Consider the following 27,583-nt stretch of genomic DNA (forward strand, 5'->3'; position numbering starts at 1 on the left):
AGGGGGATGAATCCAGCATCCCTTCTTGTACAGAGTACATCTCAGGACACCCTAAAGGAGCAGCCAGTGCTCCAGCTCCCCACAGGTAGGTGACCAGAGGTTCATGGAGGTGGGTTCAAAGATCCCAGGAGGATGCTGGAGCATCTCCTTCCTTCCACTGCAAGCTTGCTCTTGAGAGAAGGTGCAGGGCTTCCCCGGGAGGGACCCGGGTGCCCGGGGAGGGAGGTGCAAAGCTCTCCTGGGCGGGTCCTGGGCAGGTGGGAGGCGGGCTGAGCCTCCTCGGCTTTTGGCAGCTTCACAACAGGCAGAGGGAGCGGGGAGGACCTGGAGGATGCTGCGGAGGATGCTAAGTTGGTGCTGGTTGCTGCTCCCGCTGGTGAGTGCCCGGCGGTGCTTCCTCTGGGTTCGGGGGGAGGTGGGAAGGGGGCAGGGGCACCGCACATCTGGCTCCCGACGCTGTTGGCCACAGCTGGATGGCTCTGCAGCTGGATCCAGGGGAGAAGGTCTGCAGAGGCAGGGTAACTTTTCTTGTAACAGGGAGGAGGTAGAAAGAAATTAAAAATAAAGATTAAAAAAAAGGGGGGATGGGTAGAAAAGAAAATAAATAAAAATTCCTAAATTGGAGGTTTGATCCAGCTCTTTAAATTTTTCCAGCTCTGAGATGCTGTTAATAAATGTCTTTTCATTGCTGTTCATTAGAATATCAGTTTCCAAAGGACTGAAAAGCACCCCTAAGTCAGAGTAGCTTTAGCATGGCTTTTAGAGAGACAGAAGGGGATGGCTTGCTCTCCCAGTTGCTCTGAGAAAGGCAACTTTGCTGAAGAAGGAGGATAATGAAGAAGGAATAGTTCCTCCTGATGGGTTTGGTACATTTACCTCTTTGAAAAAGCACTGATGTTTTTACTATTGAAGTCATCTACTTGTAATATCACCAAGCAGGAACATGAACTGTCTGATGTCTGCTATGCACTGGAGGCAGCAGGTGAGACTGTAAAATTAAACATTAGGGAAGATGTATAGGCACAGAGATTTAATTCAAACACATAAATCCCTCCCTAAGCCCCCTGCTCTACTGCTGACATTGCCTGGGCTGGTTAGCAAAAGCTCATATAAGTACAAGTATAACCATATATCCTCTTTCCCCTCTAATCTGCAGCCACGGAGAAGTGTTTGGGAACCTTTCTATGGGTGTGACTCCTGGGGACTCATTAAATGTTTAGTGCAGGCTGGGGTTCAGACTGTCTGTAGTCATGGGGGAGACAGTCACCCTCCTGGGAAACATTTAATCCTATCCTGAGAGACACAGATGAGGTGAATGTTCCTTTAGTCCACTCATAACAGTGAGAGCTTAGGTGGTTACAGAGTGGTCTTGACCCTTCCGTTTTCAAAGCTGAAAGATGGGATGTAAATTTTCACACCTGCACCTCACATCTTCTGGAACTCATTTTTGTCCTCTGTATTTACACAGCTTTACCTACAAGTGACAAGATACAGGTCTTTGCTACTTAAACCTTGACATGAATGGTTATTATTGTGTGTAATACACTTTGTTCAGGGAAAACTAAAGTCTGAAGTGTTACACTGCTACAGTTAGGATGAGTTTTGCCATCTGGACTAGCCTTTTTACACATAATAGAGACACAACTTATTCCTGCAGCTGTCAGCAGAGTGAAGCTAACCTGAAGTGATGTATCATGCACATCTGTGGGCTGCCACACATCATTTTCATATTTTAGCATATTGCAGCAGATTGTGCCTACAATAAAAGGAATTCTACAAACTGCACGGTCTGTGCAGCTTTTGGCCTCAAACTATTCCTCGTATATTAACTCCAACTACATGTCTGACAAGAGTCAGAGCTCTAAATAGCTGTGATTTTTGTGTCTCAAACAAGGTCTCATGGGAACCTTTGCACCCTAAGCTACAGTCAGGAAAGGCCAGAGACCCATAGGATGTATTGTGTAAACTGTCCTTTCATATTCCAAAGGATCATGTCAGAGCAGAGAAATAATTCTAGTGTGGGTTCTGCAAATAATTCATTATTCTGATGTGGAAATAAGCCAGAAGGGTTCCTCTGTGGAACTGGGTACCTTTAACTCCTATCAGCTCCACAGGGAGCTGTTTGTTGTGGGATATATTTTGTGCCTTCCAGAACAGAGTCCTTGACATTAAAAATTACCATTTGCTTGTAAGTGACAAGTAACAGAGAGCAGTGGTGCTGAAATGCAGAAAAATTACTTTTCCTGTCTTAAAGTGTGCAGAGCCTCAGGAAACAGAGGCTGGGGAACAGAAAAGACTCTGCATTCACTGTCCTTCCTGCTGAGCTCAACTGCTTTCTTCTTCAAACACATAACAGCTTTTCACATTTCTGGGGAAGGGGCTCAGGCTGATCAAATGAATGGAGGTGAGAATGGGAACTTAGATGGGTTATTGTTGAACTAGACATATGCCTTAACAATGTATTTCTGGTGGCATATGGATCCAAATCCATGGCAAGATGCTGAGCTCCCAATAAAACAGAGCTGGGTGTCAAAATTTCTGATATAGCTCCTACGGCTGCATTTGTGTTGGAAACACGTTTCCTCTAGGGATCTGATCCTTGCAGACCTGAAATCCCCCTCCATAGGGAACTGGATCTGTGGAAGAACCAGTCTGCTTAGGTGTTTTGTTTGTCTGGAGGGAGTTAATGGAGGGAAGCAGGCTCCTGTACAGTGAGTCACCGTGTCCTCAAACAGGTGTCTGAGAAAGGTAGGAGGAATCCTTCCCTGGAACTGCTTGTCTGCCCTCATTGATCATTAAGGGAGGCTTAATGGGGGAGTTTAGATTAATCATCTAAAATTGCCTATCTAAAATTAGGGTTCTTGTCTGAAGCTACTAATTTAGTCTTCTGCAACACTACTGGGAAAAGGTGGACATGTCCCAAGAGCTATGGCTATGGTTTCAGTTGAGTGAACTTGCTGATGGACTTTGACATCTAGGTTTAAGATCTTTGGGATTAGGTGACACGAACTCCACTTTAAAGCAAACATACTACACATGCAGAAAGGGAGAAATTTCTCTTTACTTCCTCAGTTATTAGTGTTTCGTTATTCCTTCAGTGTTAGTGGTAATTAAAAGCTCTACCAAATTTAGCATAGAGCTAGTCAATTCATTTTTCTCAAGATAATATGAATTGCATCGTTTCTATTAAAAATTAAATTATTATGGCTGTATTGGCACATTCAGAACACCACTGAGTAAATATGCACATTGAGAGACATGGATATGTATGTACAGCAAGTACTGGTCTGTATAAGGCAATGCAGCTAGATACAGTCAGATAGATACAATCCAATACACTGAGGAGCATTCAAGCATTACTCCAATGTCCTAAAAACAATCTTGAAAAGATATTCCTCTAAATGACTGTAAGGCAATCAGTGTCTCAGCTTCTCCTGTTCCGTAGGTAATCGAGTTAGAAAGAGAAAACAAACACTGCAAATGTCCTCTAGGTAGTCATTGTCAGCAAAAAAAAAAAACAACAAAAAACTTCTGAAATAATTCACTTAACTGGCTGGAGAGAAAAATCAGAAATAGGTCTTGCCCTTTGGGGTTCAAAGCTTCTGGGATCAAGGCTGTGTTAGAGCTTGCAAGCTGAGGGCAGGACTCGGTACAATAACTCAATATGTTGTGATGTCTGGACTCATGTCACTGCTGTGGTGACCTCATGATTTGCAGTTAGTCAGCATCAGCTTGTGGCCCAGAAAGCCAACGGTGTCCTGGGCTGCATCCTAAGTGTGGTCAGCAGGGAGGGGATTCTGTCCCTTTACTTGGCTCTTGTGAGATGCCACCTGGAGTGCTGTGTACAGGTCTGGAGTCCCCAACACAAAAATGGCAAGGATCCCAGAGGAGGCCACAAAGATGACCAGAAGGCTGGAGCAGCTCTGCTCTGGAGACAGGCTGGGAGAGTTGGGGTGTTCAGCCTGGAGAAGAGAAGGCTCCAGGGAGACCTTAGAGCACCTTCCAGTGCCTGAAGGGGCTCCAGGAAAGATGAGGAGGGGCTTTTGACAAGGGCTGAGAGTGAGTGGAGAAGGAATAATTTCTTTAAACTGGAAGAAGGGAGATTTAGATTAGACAATGAGGATGGTGAGACACTGTAACAGGTTGTCCAGGGAAGCTGTGGCTGCCCCATCCCTGGCAGTGTTGAAGGGCAGGTTGGATGGGGCTTGGAGCAACCTGGGCTGGTGGGAAGTGTCCCTGCCCATGCAGGGGGTTGGATCTAGATGATCTTTAAGGTCACTTCCAACCCAAACTATTCTATTATTCTATGCTCAAGAGTGGTAAACATAGCTTGGACAGGGAAAAAAGAAAGTGGGTGCTCATCTATATTTACAACACAGTTGAGCAGTGGACTTTGCTGCATAAGAAATCTGGGTTATTTTTTGTAGTTTCTTTTGTAGACAGAACATAATGTTACATATATTACATGGTAAATACCCTGGAATTACTTAGAGGCCACAGTGGACAGGAAGATCCTTTTTGAGGTGATCATAAATATAGTTATGCTGAAACAGACAAGAGCTTATGGAGCTTGAAGTTGGTCCCAGTTGCCTTCAAAGAGCATTCAAAAATTGACCCTGACTTTGGTGACCTGTGTTTCCCAGCCTCCAAACTTTTTAATCAGCACTTGGCATTTTGAGAAAAGAGTTGAGCAGGTGGAAAGAAACATGAGACACATTCAACAGTCTGAGAAGTTTATAAAAAAGGCTGAGGGTTTCTTTGTCTTCTTCAGTTATTTGTCCTCTGTTCAACATTTTCATGGGCCACCTTCCATCTACAACCCTTGTCTCTTCATCAGAATTTCAGCTGAAAAAATGAAAACATTTCTGTGTCTTTGACATCACTGGCCAACATTTAGGACTGACTGAACTTTTCATTCCATGCTCAAAAATGGTCAGGGGATGCAGGAGTTTTGAATGTCTGTGCTGGGCTTTTTTGTACCCTAAAATACTGGGTGAGTTTTAAGCCTCCAAGCTGGGAATCAGCGTGTGGCAAGAATGGCAGACAGCTCTGGTTTTGTCTAAAGGAAAACTAAAATATTCAGTCATCAGAGTCATATCAGAAGAACTGAACAGGAGAAGCACAGACAGGGAGAACAGCATGTACAGAGAAGATTTCAGGGGAGATCTGAGACATGAATGTGAGCTGTAGAGACAGAAGCAAAAAGAACAGTGATGAATATTCTTAGTAAATGATTTATGCACTTGACGCAAAACCTATTTGTGAGGTTTCAGGGTTGCACTGCATTGGAAATGAAACCAGATCCCCGGAAAGACCCTTCAAGTTCTTGAAACCTTCCCATGTTACCAATGAATTCAACCACTTCTTTGATTTTTTATTAATTTTCAAAAAGACTAAGTGGTACCTATTTATTTCTGCCTTTTTGATCTCATTCAATTGCTCTTTCAAAAGCGACTGACATATTCAGTGCCCAGCTTTGAAACACTTCCCTTGTTTCCAGAGAGCATAGAAAATGTCCCTGCTTTTCCCCAGTTGTGCCAATGGACTTCATAATGAGTGAAGAAGTGACTTTAACATGAAGTCTGAATTACAGTCTAGAGGCACTGTCTTTGGATGGGCTAGCAGGACAAGGTTGCTTTTAACTAAGTTTCATCAAGTGTGGCATGAGGATGTTGCTAGAAAAACTCTCCTCCCAGAGCTTGTTAAGTCTGTTGTTGAGCAACAGGAACCAATCAAAGTGCCATTAGATTGATTCTCCTCTTCAGATTTGGGCCAACCGTGTAACAGAGGAAACACAAAACATGATCAGTGAGTATAACACTTAAGGGTTCAAGGCAATAAGGTCACACATGTTACGAGAAGGAAGTCTAAAAATAAACATAAGCCCTAAGTCTGGTTCTCTAAACTCTTTGGTTTTTAGCATACCCACATCTGTCATAGGTAACTTTTTAATGTGCACTCTGTGATTGTTTTGATCCAGGCAAGATTGTTTCAGTGGTTAGAAGTTGGATTTAAGATGCACCAGTGAATTTTTATTGGTCAATAATGTTCAAGGCAGCAAAAAACTCTTTGTGTGATGATGCTCAGGTATGCAAAACTCTGTTCCTTTGGTGCTGCTTACAACACTGCAAACCCCCTCTAGTTTTCTGCACAAGCCTTGGGGTGAAGGCACCCCACTGGGATTTTCAGTGAGGTTGATGCCAGGTTACTGTCTAGCTACAAGGAAATGTTGATCCAAGAAGCAGCATTTTAAATCAGCCTCTTGCACTTATTGCTGTGGCAGGGAAGACTGTCAGGTTGGACATCCTTGAGTCAGAAAATCTGCTTTGTTTTTGTCTATAAACTATCCTTTCCTAAGGTAAATAGGAGCTATTCTTTTCCTACAAGAGTTCAGTCACTACAGCTGGTACCTCGCAGGTTGCACTGTGTCCCTCTAACAAATGCAGAGCTCCTGCTTTCCAGAAAGCCCCACCACGTAACCCGTGTAAGCAGATGGGAGCAACAACATGCACTTTTCTCTCAAGGCACTGTGAGTTTAAGAACAAAAAACAGGTAAGCCATACCCAACAAATCACAAGCAATATTCTGCCCAGAAGGCTTTTTTCTAACTGTGATATGCTTTAATGTCTTTCCTTTTTCTTGAAGCCTGAGGAAAACTGACAAATTGAAGCATTGTCACTGTGCTCAAATTCTTATATATGTATAATTTTTTCCATATTTTTGGTGGGGTTTTTTGTTTGCTTAGGCTGGGTGTTTTGGTTTTATATTTATTTTATTTTATTTTAATTTGTTTTGGTTTATTTTGTTTTGTTTTTTTTTCATCTCATTCATTTCTTCATATTATTTTATTATATTATTATTTTATTTTGGTTTGGTTTATGTTAGTTTTATTTTATTTTATTTTATTTATTTTTTATTCTTTGGAGTTTTTTGTTTGTTTGGGGTTTTTTGTTTGTCTTGGTTTTTTTTGTTGGCAGTGTTGGTGTTTTTTTGCTTTCTTCTGGGAATGGTGGGATTACTTTCAGTAAAGCTACAACATCATAAATTAAGAAAACTAGCTTCTTTTTTGTCTCTTATGGGGTGATCTGTGGGTTACATCTGCAATTGTACTAGATGTTTATTTTTCAAGCAGCAATATGTCAGTAATATTTAACCTGTGCATTGTCCTATAACAAAAAACTCTGGTGGCTGTAGCAACCCCCACCACAAATCCAGTAATCCAGAAGCAAAAATAATGAGCATGCTGAATAACTGCTTAGCTGTTGTGGTAGTGAGGTTACCTGCAATATATGTTCCACCTGCATCTGCAGCATGTGCTGCTCAAGGTGGCCTTTGAAGAAGGATAAGCTTTTCTTCTCTGGAACTTTCCATCATTTGTCTGTTTCCACCATTCCCAACACCTCTGGCAAGAGGAGTGAGTTAATTAACCCGTGTCTCCCAAGTGCTGGTTTCTCCAGGGCATTTCAAATCTCCTTTCATAGTTTTGATTTCATTTGGGGTTACAATTGTCCATTCCTTTCAAGCCTTTTGCCAGAGGGCTTGGTCAGTTGTGTAGCATCATGTCAAGTTGTCAAGACTTTTAAACATCAAGTCCAAGGACATTCCAAATACAACATTTCTTAACAGTAACGGGGTCTAGAAATTCCAGAAAGTGAACAAATTCTTTGTTTCCTGTCCAGCTGAATCCATCTTTATAAGCTGAAATGGTGAGAGATTTATGTAGCAATCGTTTTGTTACTACTACTCAAAGAATTTGTTATGTAGGCTGAATGCAAAGTGAAATCTATGTTAAAAGATAAAGTGATGAGCAGGGAACCTATTAATACCTGGAAAATTGCATTTCAGAATTGTGTTGCTGCAGTTGAACAGCATGAAGTACTATTTTAAGAGTCACTCATGCTGATTTATAAAATGCATTTTGAATTACCCACTGGAGGAATATACTGCATGAAAAAAAAGCTGTGTCTTAATTTTCTTTTCAAACAGTGCCCTTAATCCCTTTTCTGTTCTAATATTAGGATGTATGAACCATTTCTAGGGCCTCATAATTAAAACCAGTCTGTCTATGCTACTTTAAAGCCCAAATATAGGCAGAATTTTTAGAAGGTTTTTTAAAGCTGAAATTGTGTTCTATTTTTTTTCCCCTAGGCAGATATTATTGCTAAGAAGTAATAGTCTACATGACTTCCAGTAAAGTTTCTGTGGAAGCCAAAAGAAGTCTTGGTTGCACTGCTCATTGAAAACACTCTGAAAGCCAATAAATCAACTTGCTGAGAGTGGAAAGGCTATATAGCTGTGGTGTTTCCAGCTGTACTGTGCTTTCAGAGTCACTAGAGGTTTAAAATGTCCTACAGTCTTCCTGAGAAATGTCTCAGAAAGTTTTCAATCCATCCTTTCCATTCAAATAACTAAGTCCCGAGCCTCTGGCTTTGCCTTAAACAACATAGCTTGCAAAAGAGCAAACTCTCTGCTCTATTCCTGTAAGACTTCTGTGTCTTGATGATCCAAATATCCCAAAGGAGACTTTGGTGCAGTATTAAGTTGTGTGAATACAGTTCTCTAGACCCTTTTGGCTCTCGTTACTCCTGATTCTTGGTTTGATTCAGTTACCTAAACATGGGTGTGTAGAATTATCAAAGGTATCAAATGATGTGCTTGAGACTTCTTCATGGGGCTGGCAAAATGAATGCAGAATCTGCACAAGGTTTCTGAGATACCCTCTAGCATCCCAAATGGCACTAACTGTTCCTGGGTGAATGAGACACCCTTTAAATTCCCATAGACTGCAAAAGAAGCTTGGGTCACATGTAGGCACTGACACTGTAGATAGTTTCCCAGAATTTATTTGCCTTTCCAGAGGCACTTTGGGATTTTTTAGGGTCCTAAGAACATCTTTGCAATCCCAGCAGATATGATGCAGGTCTACAGGGCACATGAAGCTTTCTGGAGTGAGAGATTGAGGCCAAGCAAAATACATGACAGCAACTAAATAACACTAAGTATCTGTACTTAAGGAGATTAATCTAGACCCTATTCAACACCTGATGTCTAGAAATCCATTTACCTCTTTAAATATAGGTATCTTAACCTGTGAGATAAATGCCTCTTCAAAAGCTCCTAAAACAAGTAATTAATTCTTTCTCATATCTTCATAAAATGAAAACAGTGCCTCTGCCTAAGGAGCGTGTAGCATCCTCAGATAATATGTTGATAATAATTGTGTAATCAGGTTAGACTATAGCCAAAACTACAATTATTCTCATTTCTGTACATTCTTGGGCATGAGTCTTTCTTATTTAAGTGCAAACAAACATAAAATTTTCACTCCTATTTATTGGTTTTATTTTTTCCAATTATACCAACTGCATTCAGAAGGGAAGAAGTTACACCAGACTCTCTCAGTAGAGTGATTTGTAGAGCACTATAATCTCACCAACCCAAGGAAGACCAGGAACCCATTCTGTCAGTATCAGCATCAAAGTAGAGTAGGCACATCCTCCTGAAGAGTAGCTAAGACTTGATTATCACACTTAAGGCTAATTCCTCCAATAAAAATAAATTTTAAAAAAATATTCTTGCAAGCTCCCAAGTGTCAAAATAGGAATATTTTGCCAATAGGTAGCTCTGAGCATCCAAAAAAATTAACTAAACAAAAAATACCCAACTCATATATTTAAAAAGCAAACTTTCCTTCCTTCCTTCCTTCCTTCCTTCCTTCCTTCCTTCCTTCCTTCCTTCCTTCCTTCCTTCCTTCCTTCCTTCCTTCCTTCCTTCCTTCCTTCCTTCCTTCCTTCCTTCCTTCCTTCCTTCCTTCCTTCCTTCCTCCCTCCCTCCCTCCCTCCCTCATTTTTGGATTTAAAAAGTTTCAGCCATGAGGAACAAACTGGAAAGGAAACCTGACTTTTCTCATTCTGACAGTCACAGTTCTTGGTTTGTTGTGTCTTTCTTTTCTCTTTCTCTCACCAAGGTTGAGGGAATCCATCCAGAATGCAAGATATTCCAGCAGGTGGTGAAAGAAGAGGCTCTGTGCTTAGAAAAGAATGAATCTTTTTCACCTGATGTTAAAGGTAATGATCCTGATTGCATATATATATATTTTTATATATATGCAAATACCTATTGTAGTACTTCAGGAGCACAACGTGAAGGTGACATTTACTCTCTTGATTCAGGATTTGATTCCTAGTTGTATTTGTTTTCTCAATAGCTTAAAGTGTTTCTCCATCTGACTTCAAATAATCACACTTTAGACATCATTAAAAGCTAAGTATCTCAGTCTTAAGATTCCCTTAAAATAAATCAAGAAAGATGAGTATCCTTAGAACATGTTTCATAGTCTCTGGTTTAGATACTTCAGGGTAAGATTAAACATTCTCTGGAGTTGCATTTTTCTTTATTAACTACTGAATGAGAGTAAGATGATTAGTTGAGGCCCAGAGAATTTTAGATGCTTAGTGAGGGTAGAAAACCTTTACTTGGAATGTCTTAACATTGCTAAAATATTTGGTGTTTTCTTTACTTATATCCAAAACTGCTAAGAAACTTCCACAAAAGACACTGAAAAGTGCTGAAATTCTGGTGTGTTGAGAATCATTCCAATTTGCTGAAAATTATATTTGCCAATAAAAATACAAGTAAAAAAAAAAATACCCTAACTTCTTCAAAATAGTTTCTGCATTTTTGGAGCTTCTTTGCTTCTTTGTTTGAAAAGATTTAATGTGGTGGTGCTTTGAAATCTATTATATGCAGAAATAGAAATGTTGATAATTAAAATGAACATTTCAGAAAGCAGTAAAATACTTTTAAAAAACTGTAGGGTATTTGCTTTGCTTGGGTTTTGGCACTGGGGAGACCTGTTTTTAATTGATACAAAGTGGAAAGTTCAAACTCTTTCAAAAGTTCAGTCACATTTATTTTTTGCTTTTAGCCAGTTTTGCTTAGGAAAGTATTAATCCACCTCAGTCAGATTTTTCATTTGGCCTGAATTACCAGGTGTTCATTATTTACAGAGACATTATGATACAAAGATGCCTCATGCAACTAGTATGAATGGAAGTATTGCAGCCACCTGGAATTCTGCCCTTAGCAACCCACCAAACTTTAGAAACTTACCCCTAGGTTATTTTCTTTATCCTCTTATTTGTTTTTCTGCAGCCTTTCCAATCACTCTAATGTCTGGTGTCTTTCCTGTACTTGCCTCCTTTATTTTAATCGTAATTTTCCTCCTCCTTTAATCAAGTCCAGAATACATCCTGGACATATTTTGCACTTGGAAAGCCCAGTAAACCTCAAAAAAAAGTCCTGATAAAAATCAGGAATTTTGCATAATGTTATATGATATGCCTTTTCTATTTGGAAAACCTAGTATGATATTCCAAGCATTTTTCTCTTTACCAGAAACATAATTAGATGATTTGGGAATCCTCTTTGTAGCAAATGCTACTTAAAGAAATTTAAACTGCTTAAATGTCTTTTAAATTATTTGAAAATTTCAAAATTTGTCAGCTCTGGACTTCTGAAAGCTCCCCTTCCCATGTTTTATTCCCTAGAAATGGAAGAACTTTAACGAAAACCTGTTCTGGTATTTACAGCCTTTCTCAACATCGTTTAAAATTAAAGATTGGATTTGGAAAAGCAATTAATCCCCAGTATTTTATCTGTGGCTTTTTAAAACTAGACTAAGATTGTTAAGAGTCCCCAGCTTGCATCTTAATTTCCAGGAATTGCACATGAGACAAACAGAAGGATCACAATGTGTAGAGAGTGGCTTCTTAGCACTCACAGGGAATATGGGCTAGAATTAGTCTGTGCTGCAGACTTTTTAGTCTAATGCAGCTCCACTTTATTCTTCTTGTACAAAGCAGAACCTAATGAGTGTCATTAGCAGGGTCCAGGGTGCAGTTCCTCTTGTCTTGAAGGAGGTGTGTAAAATAGGTCAGTCAAATCAGGCTCTAAAAATGCTTATTATTCTCAACTGTCTCAAAAAGAGCAAGCTCTGGGTTACTGAATAAGACTTAAATAACTATGATGCCAACATTGCTTGGTACAATTACAACTGCAGTTGTCTTGATGGGGTCTCAGGTGACTTGGATGATCATTATTAGCCTCTTGAAAACCCTGGTGTGTAAAATGTACTTGCTGCCTCTGCAGTCAGTGGTTTCTCTGATAGGAACTGTAAAAATCACTGGAGATGAAGCCAGTTCTAAGATTTCAAATCTGCAGTTTCCACTCCTACATAATGTCACCTGATTCTTGTTTTTTACCCCACATTGCCAAATATGATAGATTTTTAGACCCAGCTCCTCAAATGTACTATAGACCCTCTAAGAAGGACTCAAATCCCTAAGTAAGTGTGTGGGCAACTAACTGCATGTTTAAATGGGACTTACATTACCTGACTTCATTAATTTGGAAATTAACAGCCTGGTTTAGGCTATAATCATCAGAAAGACCTCAGTATTTGCAGTGAGTGATTCATCCTGCCCTCCAAAAGGAGCCACCAATATATGGGATGAATCATGGGCTGGAAGTCCCCATCTCTCTCTATGGATCCCAGAGGGAACACATCTAAGATTCAATAACGTATTTTAGTTGATTAAAAGTAAAAATACTGAATCAGGGCTTCTATTTTTCCACTTGGCAAATTGGGTATACCAGGAATTTCATCCTCCTGAGAGTGATGTGAGGATAATTCTGTGGGAGTTTCTCAGGACTATCCTTCTGGAAGCCAAAGAGTAACTTTGCTCATCTACAGGCAAGTAATACTGCTTCCACATTTCAGCTCTTGCCAATTTTAGGTTTACCTTGTCATCAGCCACAGAGGAAACAGAAAAGAATCAGTGAAAGAGAATAACATCTCCCAAAGAAAACTCCTGTGTTGCTTTATATCCACTTTATGACTACCAAGGGATTACCTTTGGTTACAGTGCAGTGCTTTTTTTTACTGGTTCAGGCAGCTTTACAAGCTGATAATTTTTCTGTGTTGCACCCACACCTACTTGTCAACAGGCACTGAGTGACCACAGCTTGAGTCTCAATGTGATGCATCCATGACAAAGCTGTGATTAACTACAATGTTGGAAAACCCTTTTTGTTGGACTCATAGCTAGGACTATGCTTTGCATCAGCCAAATGTCAACCAGTTAGACCTACTCCTGAAGATGGGTTTTTATGTGATGTTTTTATAGTTTGAGATTAATCTAATCCCTGTTTAAGTCCCTTGGAAAAATCCTATTGATTGCTGAAGAGCAAGACTTCAACCCTTACATTATTTCTTTTAAGTCATATCAAATTGGTAGAATTTAAGCGTGGACTTAAGAGTCTAAGGCTGAACTTTTAACTCTCGTGCTATTCACTCTGAAACAAGTAATGAGAAAAGTGCTAATAATGAGTAGATATTTTGTGGCTATTGTTTTGACAACAAAAAGAGCTTCAGTTGATTTGACTTTCAGATTGGGTCTGAGTTTCAGGTACACTCTCTCATGAGGTAAAGTAGGGGAAGGTCCAGCTGGAATCCCAAGTGCATGTGTGAGTGATGAATTCAAGCAGAAGAGGAAAACAACAGAGTCCTTCATTGCCAGAGCTTCATGTGCTGTTGTGGCTCTTCATGCACATGAATTCATGTGAAACCCACTGCCAATCTCATTATGTAAAAACAACTGTGTGATGTTCTTTGTGTATTTCTTTACTTAAAGCCACTTTGTTTTTTTCAGGATGCTCCAGAGACTGGGATGGTCTAACCTGCTGGCCCAGAGCCATTTTTGGGGAAGTGGTTAAAGTTCCTTGTCCAAGATTTTTTGAAGAAATCACCAACATCCATGGCAAGACTTTTTTCTTCTTCTTTTTGTTTTGACACACTTTAAAAATAGATTTTAATAGGTAAAGATTCAGGCATTTGCATGTTCTCCGGATCCCAAATGCTACCTTAGGTCACTTGGCATGCAGTAATTATGCAGATACACCTTTTGGACCATGGTCAGTGTTTGCCACTCTTTTGTTTTGTGTTATGCTGTAATGAGTTACCTAGTCCTTTGGTGGTCTAAAAAAATAAGGGTAATTTTGCTACATTCCTGGTGTTATAAAGTAGCTTAAGTTTGTAATAAAATCACTGATTTTTAAAGTCACAGAATAATTAATATTAGAAAGGACCTGCTGAGGGAATCTGTTCCAATCCTCCAGTCAGAGCAGGATAAATTAAAAGATATTTATCTATCTTCCAAGCTAGATCAGGTGGCTCAGGGCTTTGTCTACAAGTACAAATTATGCTGAAAATGCAGGATAGGCTGCAGAAATCGATTTCCTCTCTGTAGAGACTGATTTTGCAAAAGGAATTCCCCATATGAAATGTAGAAGTTCCTCTGCATCTTGAAATGAATGGGAACATCTGTCTTAATTTTTTCAAATGATATCTATATATATAATATGGCTGAACATGGTAAGACCTGTTAAGTGCATAACTGACGAATCAAAGTAAGGATAAAAATATGTTGTTTCTTGTCAAAACTAAAGAACACTCACCCACCACTCCCTCCTAATTCGTTCTCTGATATATTTTACCATTAAAGGCTTCCTTCAGAGAAACTGTACTCAGGAGGCATATTGGTCAGAACCATTCCCACCATACACCATTGCCTGTGGATTTGATGAAGGTTCCAGTAAAGGGCCTGAGGATCAGGTGAGGTTTTTTTTCCTCCTTGTGGACATCTCCAGAGCATCCTCTTCAGTAATTGGATGCTTCCACATACCTGGGCCTTGTCAGAACCCTGTAATTGCCCATCCTCAGTGCTAAGCTTCAATCTTTTAGGTATATTTAGTGCTTGTTTAACAGATTAGGCTTTAAATAAAACAAGGGAGTAGCAGGTAGCACTTTCCTCTCCTCCAGTTTTCTCCTCATGTTAATGAGTAGGCTCATGATTAGTTCACTCAACCTGCCTAATTAAGACTTTGGTTCTTTGAAAGGACTCTTGCAAAAATCTGAGATGAAGCAGATCATACTCTCCTCCTCCTATTGTGGTATTTTGGTAGAAACAATGGACTCCTTCCAATCTGTGAAAGAAAAGACTAACTCCTATAGCTCCTTGTGACTGTGAAGTCGTGACTCAACAGTGGAAAAAGTCACTTGTCACAGACCAAAGCAAGACAGAGAAAGGTGAAGAGGGTTGTCATCCCTAACACTCTGGGTGCTATCTGGAGTAAATAATTTGGCTCTCCAGGCATGCAAGCTCAAGCACAGAAGTCCTAGCTCAGATATCTGAATCTTTAGAAGTGTAGACACGATTGGCCACAGTCATGTGACTCCATGAAGTTAGAAATTCAAGCCCAGCTGTCACAGGAGCTCAATTCCCCACCTATAAACTAAGAGTGTACTTCATAGAATTACAGAATCATAGAACCATTCAGGTTGGAAAAGCCCCTTGGGATCACCAAGTCCAACCATCATCCCTACTCTACAAAGTTCTCCCCTAAACCACATCCACCAACACCACATCCAAGCAACCCTTAAACACATCCAGGGATGGTGACTCAACCACCTCCCTGGGCAGCCTGTTCCAGTGTCTGACCACTCTTGTTGTGAGAAAATTCTTTACCCTGTGGGGACGCTAGAAAGAGAAATGGTTAAAAAGCTTCCAGAAAGATGTTGGAAGCCATGCAAACGGTTCAGAAGGGATGTAAGACCCATAAAGTCTTCTGGAGCACAGCTCTCCAGCCCTGAGGCCCACTGCCATGGCATGGCTCTCTCACGTGGAGTTGAACTCACTCAAACCTTCAGTGAGGACTTATGGTATCTTCTGCACATGGAGGGTTTTTTTAGCTATCCTACAAAAACAGACAAAATACTTAGATATACTTCGATCGGAGAACCTATTTTCTAACTTTCATCTGTGTTTTGAAAATACTCTTTATAAGATCAGGACTGTTCCCAAAACACCAGGATGATTCCTAGGTTGTCATGTTTGCATGGTTTATTTATGAATCTATTTAAAATTGCTAATGAGTTGTCTCAACTTAGAATTGTTGCCTTTTGGATAAACAGAGGTTGGACCAATTAGAGAACAAAATGTCCATTGCATTTGCAAGGAGGAATTTGTCTGGATTCAGATAATTTAGTTTCTTGGGATTTAAAATAATTAGGTAATCTTGTAGTGAATCAGAATAAAATTTGCATAGTTAAAGCAGCATAAACATATTTCATTTTTTTTATGACATACGATCATAGACACACAGAATGGTTTGGGTTAGAAGGAACCTCAAAGATACTCTAGATCTAACCCCTCTGCATGGGCAGGGACACCTTCCACTTAACCAAGTTGCTCCAAGACCCATCCAAAATGGCCTTGAGCACTTCCAGGAATGAAGCAGCCACAACTCCCCTGGGCAACCTGTGCCAATGTCTCACCACCCTCACACTAAAGGGTTTCCTCCTGATGTCTAACCTAAATCTCCCCTCTTACAGTTTAAGACCATTACCTCTTGTCCTATTACTACAAGCCTTTGTAAAAAGTCCCTCCTCAGCTTTCCTCTAAGCTCTAAAAAGATATCCCAGTAGGCAACTGAGGTTCTGCACATCAGCCTCAGGACTACTTGTCCTTCCCATTGTTTCTCCATAACCAGACCCAAAAGCTGCATTGCAACAATCACATAAATAAATTAATGAATAAATAAATACATAGTTTTTAAAACATGCAAAAGCTCAACTGATGGAAATCTAGAGGAAACAAACAATGAACTATAAAGGATTTACAATGTGTACAGTATATGGCAACTGAATGAATTGTTTGTCCAAAGAATTACAATGGAAGTTATTTTCTTGGCTTTAATGTTTTACCTCCACAATAAAATGTGACTTCCACAGTGTTTCAGTTTCCTCTGTTCAATGCAAGTTTTATTTATCTTTTCGTTATAGCTGATACTTATTGAATCTGGCCCAAATCAAAAGTGATAGGTTCATGAATCATCAGGTTTCAGTGCCCTGGAGTCTTGATGTGTCTATAAGAGAAAATGTACTTACTCAACCAAGCTAACATCTTCTTATTGAATGTGCTCAAAGGGGTCTCCATTGCAGATGGTGGTCACCATTGCAGATGGGTCACCATTGCAGCCCCTATGGGCTTTAAAACCTGTCTGATATGCAAGGTTAAGCAGTATTCAAAAGAAAATATAACGTTGTGTCAGCAATGGAGGGAAAACCCTAAAGCAGAGCTCAAGCATTGAGAGGAGCACAGGGGTGATGGGACTGACAAGTAAGGGAAGATGTTTCTTAGTGCAATAAGCACACCAGCATGCATGCTGCATAACCACCAGCATTGGTCTGTGTTCTCTTTTTCTTATAGAAATCATATTATTCTGCATTTTGGCGAGTCTACACTGCTGGCTATGCAGCATCAGTGACTGCACTCATTACAGCTCTAATTATCTTTGCTGCCTTCAGGTAAAAAAAACTATCTCTGTTTCAGGATGTCTTAAGACAGTTTCTTTCTAATTCCTCTCAAGCCCTCTGTGGTTTATTTTGTGGGATTTTTTAAATTGCTTTCAAATCCTTCTGAGACATTACACCACTGATGGCAACGGGTCCTTCTCTATTGGTGCTGTAGCATTTCCCTGCAGATGTTGAAAAAATGAAGCTGGCTGAGCAGTCTATCTTAGTCTCTTTATTCACACCACACAGTGGAAATGCTCCAACCTGTTACCATCTTTGACATTAGGCAACTATTCCTCTAATGCAGAGCAGGGCATATTCTGCAGCAGCTAAATGTCTCCTGCCCCTGAACCAACATTAACTTTAAACTGTCTGTTCCCTCTGTGAAAGACCATTGATTCCATAGTTGGGAGCTATAGAAAGAGATATAAAGGAATTTAAATGTCATGTTGGATGATGTTGGGTATTAGGAAATGTATCCTGGTTTTGGTTGGTTCTAAAGCATGTGGACAAAAGCCTTAAGCTTACTCTGCAGACAGGAGTGCAGAGCACAGGAGCATCTTCCTCAATGGAGTGGTTTGGCAGTCTTAAAGGTCATGTCACTTATAGATAGCCCCAGGGTCAAGAGGCTGATATGTCAAAAATTGGAAAGAAATTCCTTCAGCTCAAGGTAAAACTATGAACAAGATAATCTAGGGAAACAGAATCATAGACCTTTAAGTCGAGTCCAACTGTTATCCCAACACTGTCAAGTCTCTCACTAAACCATGTCCCCAGCACCACATCTGCATGGCTTTTAAATACCTTTAGGGATGGTGGCTCCACCACATCCCCAGGCAGCCTGTTCCAGTTTCTGACAACCCTTTTCAGCAACCAGTTTTTTCCTAATATCCAATCTAAACCACCCATGGTGCAACTTGAGGCCATTTCCTTTTGTTTTATGACTTGTCGCTTGGGAGAGGAGACCAAGACCCACCTCTCTACAATCTCCTTTCAGGCAGTTGTAGAGGCAGAGAAGGTCTCCCCTCAGATTTTTTTTTCTCCAGGCTGAACACCCCCAGCTCCCTCAGCCACTCATAAGGATAATGAAGTTTAGGGTAATGTAGCTACTTTTCTGGAAGCCACCCCGCCACATGGAACTGACACCCAGTTGATACTCACTTCTACTCTAGACAGAAAGGGGATGAAGAATCTGTTGCAAGCTTGTTCAACCAAAAATGTGATTTAAAATAATTAAAAGGCATTATTGTTCTACAGCCCAAGAGTGCCAGAATTACCTTCTGCTTCTGGCATCTCCTTTAAAGGTGTGGTGATTCAAGGACAATTGTACTAGCACTTTTATTAGCTTAACCAGGTAATAACTGCTAGTTGCAGATCATTTATTTGCTTTGGAATATTTCTGCAGTCAGACCAAATTCCTGTTTGAATTTTCATGACGCCATGAGAAATTTCACTTGAGGAACAACTTTTGTTTTCTCTTTTCATGTCAGAAAATTCCACTGTACACGAAATTACATCCACATGCACCTGTTTCTCTCCTTTATCCTGAGAGCAATTGCTGTTTTCACCAAAGATGCTGTTTTGTTTGCAGATGAAACTATGGACCACTGCCTAATGTCAACGGTACTCAACTTCCCTTCTCTCCTACCCTTGATTTCATATTTAATTCTTCACCTGAAGAGAATATAGAGTTTTCTTAATCCTGTTTCTCTTTAATTTGCTAGAGCTGAAATTTTAAAGCAAACAATACTAGATAAAACATTAAAAAAAAGTGCTATGGCTGCATTTGGCTTTGATATAAGGTAAAGATATAAGATATACCTTTGATATAAGGTAAAGATAATTCAACTCTAATAGACCTGTAACAATTTCTAGCAGTAAATAATTTCATTTAGAAGAGACAGCCAATGTTTCTCTATCAAAAAACCCCAAACCTGAAACGTATTGAAATTATGGAATTCTAAACTTACTCAAATCTCACAAAAATGTCTTCATTCTAAGTGTGGTAACAATTACTTTTGTTTAAACTTGTAGAGAAAACAGACACAACGGAGAGTAGACCTAAGAGTTTTTTTCTACCTCTGCATTTCCAGGTTGCTTGTAAAGCTGCTGTGGCATTTTTTCAGTTCAGTATTTTAGCCAATTTCTTCTGGCTTCTTATTGAAGGGATATACCTGCAAACTCTGCTTTTGCTGACTTTTGTTTCGGACAAGCAGTATGTGTGGTGGTTCATACTGACTGGCTGGGGTTAGTACTCTTTTCCTCCTTGTGATACGTGGTACTTCCATTTACTCTCAGAACTAGATAAAATATTTCTCCTAAGATAAAAGGGGCTTATCAAAGGTGCCACCTTTCTGATGAAAGCTGCTCATTCACCCAGTACTACTGTATAAAAAACACACCCTTATACAGTCTTATCTGGTTAGATATTTACACCATTCAAAACTTGGGAGGATAGGATAGGCTGAGTTACTAGAAGCACTATGATATGTCTACTTGAAGGACTGCAGCACTAATCTTTATGATTGTAATTAATTTCATGCAACTGGAGTAAATTTCAATTTGGCCATTCAGTCTAAACTATCTCTCCAGGTTTCTCCTGCAGTCAGTAGAGTGTGATACGCTTGATGTGGTGGTGATTAATCCAGTCTTCAAGAAGATGGATAACATGGCAGGACACGTTGTCTTTTCCACTGAATAAAGAAGTTTGTGTGACTAACTTTTTAAAGTCAACAGTTTGCTTTTAGTAAGCAGTATTAGACAGCTTAGTCTTAAATCGTGTGGTTTCAGCACTAGGAATCAATCCATTGTATTTTTATTTTTTTTCTGGGACTTCCTGATTTTAAGGAACCTTTTGACCTTAAAAAAAACCACTAGAACTTTCTTTGATTATCAGAATATATGAAAATAATACATAAAATTTCTTTCACTGCAGATAATTGTTTATTGTGACTCTCAGATATTCTTGTACCTCACCTTGACTATTCTAAAATAGAAGCACCTAAATTGAGTAGTTACATTGACATTTTTGATATAGTGAAATCCAAATTCTCCTAAGGTAATTAGTAATTTATCTTTCAACTTCCGTTTCCAGACTTTTTTATGTAACTACATTCAAAAAGTCTGAATTCTATAAAAAAAGATGTTGATTTGAAGCTATTCCAATTACGATTGCCTGAAACTAGATACTTAGACCTTGTTTAATCACTGTCAACTTGAGATAACAAAGGAAACAACTCAATTAATTACTTAGTAATCCTCATCTCCTATAATCAATGGAAAGTGAGAGACATGCCAGGGTCAACTCAGATCTTAGGTGATATGGATATAAACATTTACCTTCATTAATTAAAAAGACAACTTGAACTGAATATAGTCTCAGTTTAAAGGTCTTAAAGTAGGAAGAAGAACTTCTGGGCCTTTCCTACAGATCTCAAATGATACATAGAAAGATATTACCTATATTTCTACAGCTTTGTCAGTGAAAATGTCACCTGCTTCAGATTAAAGTCCCTTTTATGGCAGCTTTGAAAATTGCTTAGTCTTTGGAAATTCAATTCTGCAGAAGGAGAGAAAAAGCGATTGTTATTTTATAGGCTTTAAAAAACCTCAAAAAAAAAACCCAAAACAACAAAAAGACCCCAAAATTAATAACTATTCAGTCATAAATGCAGAAGGATAGACAGTGACAAAGTGAGGTCTGAAATCCCCAGTTCCTGGATTTAGCTAAATTTTCATGGAATGCTCATGAATTGATGGCTCCTCAGGACAGAAATGTGAGCTCTTCCAGCTAGTGTAGGAAGAGTCCTGGCCACAATATACAAAATGAAAGAGCTCTAGAAAAAGAAGTGGTACTTCCAGCTTTACAAGTGCTCATAATTCACATCCAAACCTTCAAGCAATTCATAGCTGTTATTTTTGAAAACATAGTTTTGAAGCATCCTCTATTATCCTTTGTTCTGATTTCATTCTGTCTTTTTATGTCTTTTTTTTTTTTTTTCCTGAACTGCAAATTAAGTTGTTTCATAAAGTTATTTTAAATCATCTGGCCCATTGTTTGAACTTCGATGTGTATCCAGTGTGTTGCACTGTGAAACATCTTGTAATAAAAATCCCATAGGATGTGGCATTCAAATAATCAAATTGTGTTCCATGTTGATTTTGCTAGGAGCTCCCACTGCTGTGGTATTTGCTTGGGTCCTCACAAGAATCCATAGACAGAACACTGGGTAAGTCAGAGCTTGGGTAAGGAAATCATGGACATCCTATTTTGTATCATCTTTTCTATCACCTCCACATTCTCATAAAAAAAGCCTCTCCCCAGCTTTCCTGGAGCCCCTTCAGGCACTGGAAGGTGCTCTAAGATCTCCCTGGAGCCTTCTCTTCTCCAGGCTGAACACCCCAACTCTCTCAGCCTGTCTCCAGAGCAGAGCTGCTCCAGCCCTCCCATCATCTGTGTGGCCTCCTCTGGACTCTCTTCAACAGCTCCATGTTCTTCTTGTGTTCCAGGCTTCACTCTGGTTCTAAACTTCCTTTAGTTTGGGCTGCACAGGAACTTTTAGGGAGGTATCAGTACTGGCCTTTAAAATAGTGCCTTTAAATAGTGAAACAGTCCATCACATTCCTATTCTGTGATAGAAACTCCTTCATGTGGTATGAAAAGCTCACGACTGGTTTTGTTTGACCATTTCAGATGTTGGGATGATGATGAAAATGGAGTCGTGTTATGGATCATCAAAGGCCCCATCGTGCTAAGTATATTAGTATGTTTTTTCATTTTGTCTGGAGTATTTTTGAAATGTGAAAGTTAAGTTAGTGTCTCCTTTCAGTGAGTTGGGAGGAAAGCAACAGCACATGCTTTGTATTGCATTTCAAATAGCTAGACATTCTTGCATAGTGTGTGGCTTTATTGTTGTATTTTTTGCTGATTTTATTGGTTATTTTTTCCTTTTTTCTCCTAAAGTCTCCTAAATCACAACCTAAAGGGTTAATCCTATATTTTCTGGAGTCATGCCAGGACATAATTGAATCATCTTGGCACCTCTGTTCCACATGTCACAGTTGTGTCTATATTTCTGCAAGTCATTCCTGAAGAAAAGTGATTCATACTGGCAAGATTCATAGAATATGCAGCTAATTTAAACAAGAAATGCATACAGATAATTTCTTGTAGTCTGTTTTTTTAATGAGTTCTTTGGGTTTAAGCTTAAGGCAAAAAACCCCCGCCCTTATGCACACATTTATTCCACCTAAATTTAGTTAGGAAACAATAGATCACTTAGTACTGTATGTTAAAATCCTTGTCATAAACAATGAAGGGAACAGAGGGGACTGTTTAGACCATGTAAAATCTGCAAGGTGCTGTAAACAAGTGCAAGGAATTAATACGAAACATAAACCAATTTTGAGATATGTAGATTTATACAAATCCCACACAACTTTTACCATATCTTTATGTATAACTATATATTGTTGGGAAAAATGAATACTGTTTCTTATGCTATTGATTTGACCTGAGAGCAGATCTGCTGATTTATAGGAGATCTGAGATTCATAGGAGTGCAATTCCTATGACCAGGGATTTTTAGTTCATTTGTATCAACTGAAAATATGTCCTGATTTGTAGTAAATTTACAGATTTTGTCTTGTCTTTTCAGATTAACTTTATTATATTTATTAACGTGATCAGAATCCTAGTCCATAAACTGAAATCTCAAGAGGGAGGAGGGAGCCATTCGAGCCACTTTGTGTAGGTATTTCTGGGTCACCTGACATTGACCCATTCTAGCTGCTATAAGAGATGTTTTATGGGCAGGAGCACAAAATGCTCTATTCCACACTAATAGAAAGAGAAATCCCCAGAAGAAATAAAAATGTCAGCTTTCCTTTTCATCCCAAATATCACATCTCTCTTCCTCTTCTGGGGGACCAGGGTTGGGTGGGTGTGTTGGGCAGAATGAGAAAAACAAAATAGAAAATTATTGCAGCTTCAACAGGACTCAGCTTGAAAGTGTAAAGACTAAATGCATCCATCTTTCTTCCAGCCCTTTCCACACAAGTGGCCACAGAAAGGTGCACATTATTTCCTTTAAATTCTTCTCAGTAATGGGATGATGATGTTCTGGTAACTGAACTTAATCTTTACTGCTTACAGTCCCCTTCACAATCAATGGGAATCTCAGCAATGCTGTCAGAGGACTCTAGGGAGCTCTTAGAGTCATCCTAGCTTATGTAGCTGTGGCTGTTAGTTATGGCACAGGACCTAGTGTAATCCTGTGTCCTTCTGGAGTGAGCTGAAGTCCAAGTGGAATACCCTAGGATGTCATCAGTGGCTCTCACTCCACTCTTAAAGCAACTGACTCAAGTCCTATAGACAGTGATGATTAGATCTCCACTGACAGGTTGGGAAGTTGAGACACTTATACGGGGGAATACCTACATGTGGCCGAGATCTGTCTCAGGACTGTAGATCAGACTACCCTATTTTTGCATGTATAACAGAAGAAAAATCCTTAAAAGTCAACCCAGAAAAGTTGAATGTTTATTTGTTCATCTCTGCTCACTGGCTGTCGATGGTGGCAGTGGCAGACAGTAATCTTTCCATAACAATTGGAGGTAGTTGCCACCATTATGGAGCTGTTCTCAGTATTTAAATTTGTTCCAGCTTGGAGCTGTTATCACTAATTCTATATTTCTAACAGTGCTTTGTTCTTCAATTCTTGGTTTGCCAGGAGACTTGCTAAATCCACCTTACTCTTGATCCCCCTCTTTGGAGTACACTACATTGTGTTTGCATTTTGCCCAGAAAGCACTGGTCTGGATGCTCGCCTTTATATTGAGTTGGGCTTGGGTTCTTTCCAGGTAAGCTGGACAAAATGGTTCTAATTCCTAAGAGATTTGGGCTGAAACATTATCTTTTTGGTTGGTTATGAGAGGAAGTGTTAATAATGCACCTAAATTCAACACACACATTCCATCTTACTGTTTTGTGAGCTCTTTCTGTTGTTTGTTCCCTTATTATTTGAAATCTCTCACTAGTTTTGAGTTCTGACTCCATGTTAATAATCACACAAAAAAATTACATTTACCTTTATTGAATAGCTGAGTCCCATCAAGATCAGCCTATGGATGAAGATGAACTGATTGAAACTGATTCCACATATAATAAAGGTGATGAGCAGAGGATTGAAAAAAACAAGGATAATACGTAGCAAACTGTTCTGGCCTTAAACTTGAGCAGTAATAAATCCACCAGGTTAATATTTCTTCATTTTTTGTATTTTACTATGCCACTGTTCAGAACCATATCCTGAACTTGAGAGGGCCATGGTCTGGGTATGGTACACATTGTAAAAAAGACCTGAGATCTCTTTCCTTCCCCTTTCCCTTGTACCCCACAACAGCTTGTTCCTGTTGATGTGTGTTGAAAACGATCCCTCTTCCATGCTTCCCTTTCAACCATGTCCACACTCTGGTTTATTCACTGCTGTAAATCTAGACTAGAACAAGGCAGAGGTCCTTACTACCTTATGTGAGGAAGAATTTGTTTGCAGGATACAATGAACAGAAGCTCCTTGGTGTCTCCATACAACAGCAATAATATGCATACAGTATCACCAATCCGTTGAGGAATTTAATCCTACTCTGAAGCCCAATAATTAGTGGCACATCACCTAAATTCCAATGAGACAATGGAAAAATCTGCAGTTTTGCTGTCTTACTCAAATTTTGAATGAAACTTGATGTCTTTCACTGATTCTGTGCTCCTGATGGTTGACTTTCTTCTCCATACACTCCTTGTCCCAGGGTTTTGTTGTCGCTCTTCTATATTGCTTCTCAAATGCAGAGGTAAGTAGCAAGTACCTACATTTATCAACATTTTTTAAACTTATGGGCCTATTTCCAGAGCAGACCTGTGTTTTTTTCTGCTCCTGAAAGCATGAAACACCCATATCTTTCTTTTTCCCCTTAATACCTTCGTTGACTTGATTTGTATTGATACAGTTCAGACAGAAGAACACAAAATGAGCTTAGAAGCAGTGACCCTTTACAAATGGTTGGTGACTGTCAGGGAAGTTTCTTCTGCTTTATGTCTGATAGTTACTGTGATGATGTCTCAATGGAAAGTTTGTAACACTCCTTAAATTTCTTTAGTTTTGTTTTTTTCATAGTGAATTTCTTCCTTTTCCCTTTCTCTCTCCCTCTCCCTTTTCTCTTTCCAGGGCATCCTGTGCATTTTCAGTAGTTTTGCTCAAACACTTTCTCTCCTGTTTTTGTAACATTTTTATAATTTCTATAAATTCTCTGTAGAATGCTTTAGCCTACAATCTAATAATTAATTAGTTAATTAAATGAATTTGCATGCACTTTACCCAGAAGAGTAGAATGAAACAAAAGCCATGAGAAAATGTAAAAACACAGCTCATACTCAGAAACGTGTAGGTTATATGGGAAGGAGAATCCAGAGTGTCCCAGTGCCTCAGTCTCTCCACTGCCTTAGAATGGACACTCATAGAGGTGATTAAACATATCATAGACTCCCAGAATGGTAGTTAAGCAGATATTTTGGCATGTTTTTACCTTCAATGCCCACTAAGTCTTTATTTTCTGATTCTTTTATTTTTTAAATTCTTTTTCTACAGGTTCAAAGTGAACTGAAGAAACAACTGTGCAAATGGCAGTATCAAGAATACCTGAACTTCACACACAAACCAGGGACTTTGTCCAGAGAAAACAGTCCAGTCAACTATGTCACTCAGTTATCACTGCTTGAAAAAATTAGTCCAAAAAGGAAAACTTCTGTGTACCAGAATGGTGTAACTTCTGTCTGAGCTTTTCTAATAGGTTGAGTTGCTGTGGTGTTTTAACCCACTAACTAAGAGGCGGCCAGTTTGGATTCTCTATGGCTTTTTGTAGTGCCAAGAGCCTTCTGCGAGTGTCTGGTTCTGAATGTGAGCTGCTTTTCTCACCTGGTACAGATCAGTCTCACAATCTTTGTTCTCTCTCTCCTTAAGCACATAAAATCCACCTCTTTTGTTTTGAAAAGCCAGACCTTGAGCTAGTGTGAATCACATGTCAGCAGCCCCCCAAAAAAAGGAACTATATTAATGTCTTCCGGGCACAGCATGTTTGTCACATCTGTGAGTGTTTCTCAGAATTTTCAGTTTTAGGAGCACTCATCTTCATTTGAAACCGTAAGTGGTAGCAAAGGTTTGCCACATGATTAATGATTTTTTACTAGTTATTTTGATGCAACTTGAGCCACCTTAATGGGAATTACTTATGGAGCAGCAACCTCCTTCAAAAGAAATCTCAAGGTGTCTTAAGAGTGACACAAAAAGAGAAGGAGTTATGTTATCTACTCGGGATTTTTTTTCTTCCATGCCTGTTAAATTAGGCCAGTGGACCCCAAGCCCTTTCTTGTTTGTGGGAAAACATGGAGTAGCTGACATTTAGGCAGATACTATGTGTGTGAAGAATGTACAGCAAACCCAATGCAGCGTGCTTGCTGGGCTACCTTGAACTCAGAATAACTTACAGATATAACTCTAGTGCCCAGATGCTGGTACAGGTGTAGCTGGAACAGACTTTCTGCCACCATAACCTTGAAGGCTGGCTGGATCCATCGAGCAAATACACAATTAAACTCTGCTTTTGTGTTTTTTAGGGACCTCTCTTGAAGGATTAATCTGCTGTGGTTGTTATGATTATGTCAATCCTGCCCATCAGTTCTCAGCTTATTATCATTCCATTCAATGATATTTCTGGGGTCAGAATTATAAACACAGCAGTTTATCCCTTCTTTGGGTGGCCTTCCTCTTTCTTCAAGATTGAGTTAGACTCTACCTCAAAGTCTCCAGAAGTAAAGAAAGACACACAAGGTACTCTAGACACAGACAGAGGTCCTTTCGAGATAGGACCATTCCCAGGAGAACCTGCATTCAGACTTGAAAGCACTGCTAGACACCATGGTCATACAAGTACACGTTGGTTTTCTGTGAAATGCAGTATCAGTTTAGCTTCAAAAAGTAGTGTTCCAGTCCCTCATTTTGCTCTACTCTTGGTTAATATTTTAGGCTAGAAGACATTTGACTTTGTGGAAATGTTATTGATTTTAATTGTTTGATGTCTCGTCCCATTATTAGAATAGAGATCAATTGCCCAGAT

The 27,583-nt window shown here is 39.4% G+C and overlaps 1 protein-coding gene across 1 annotated transcript; it reads left to right on the forward strand.

The window, feature by feature from the left end:
- The first annotated feature begins 311 nt into the window (after window positions 1–311).
- On the forward strand, window positions 312–26,349 carry LOC127381693 (vasoactive intestinal polypeptide receptor 1-like). Its single transcript, XM_051612346.1, has 13 exons — window positions 312–376; window positions 9,968–10,067; window positions 13,713–13,820; window positions 14,565–14,674; window positions 17,331–17,428; window positions 18,907–19,039; window positions 19,510–19,663; window positions 21,585–21,645; window positions 22,110–22,179; window positions 23,074–23,165; window positions 24,148–24,277; window positions 25,223–25,264; window positions 26,059–26,349. The coding sequence occupies exons 1-13, from the start codon at window positions 332–334 to the stop codon at window positions 26,245–26,247; spliced, it is 1,332 nt and encodes a 443-aa protein (XP_051468306.1). The 5' UTR covers window positions 312–331; the 3' UTR covers window positions 26,248–26,349.
- The last annotated feature ends 1,234 nt before the right edge of the window (window positions 26,350–27,583 follow it).

The sequence above is a fragment of the Apus apus genome, chromosome 2, assembly GCF_020740795.1.
Source record: "Apus apus isolate bApuApu2 chromosome 2, bApuApu2.pri.cur, whole genome shotgun sequence".
Classification (NCBI taxonomy): Eukaryota; Metazoa; Chordata; class Aves; order Apodiformes; family Apodidae; genus Apus; species Apus apus.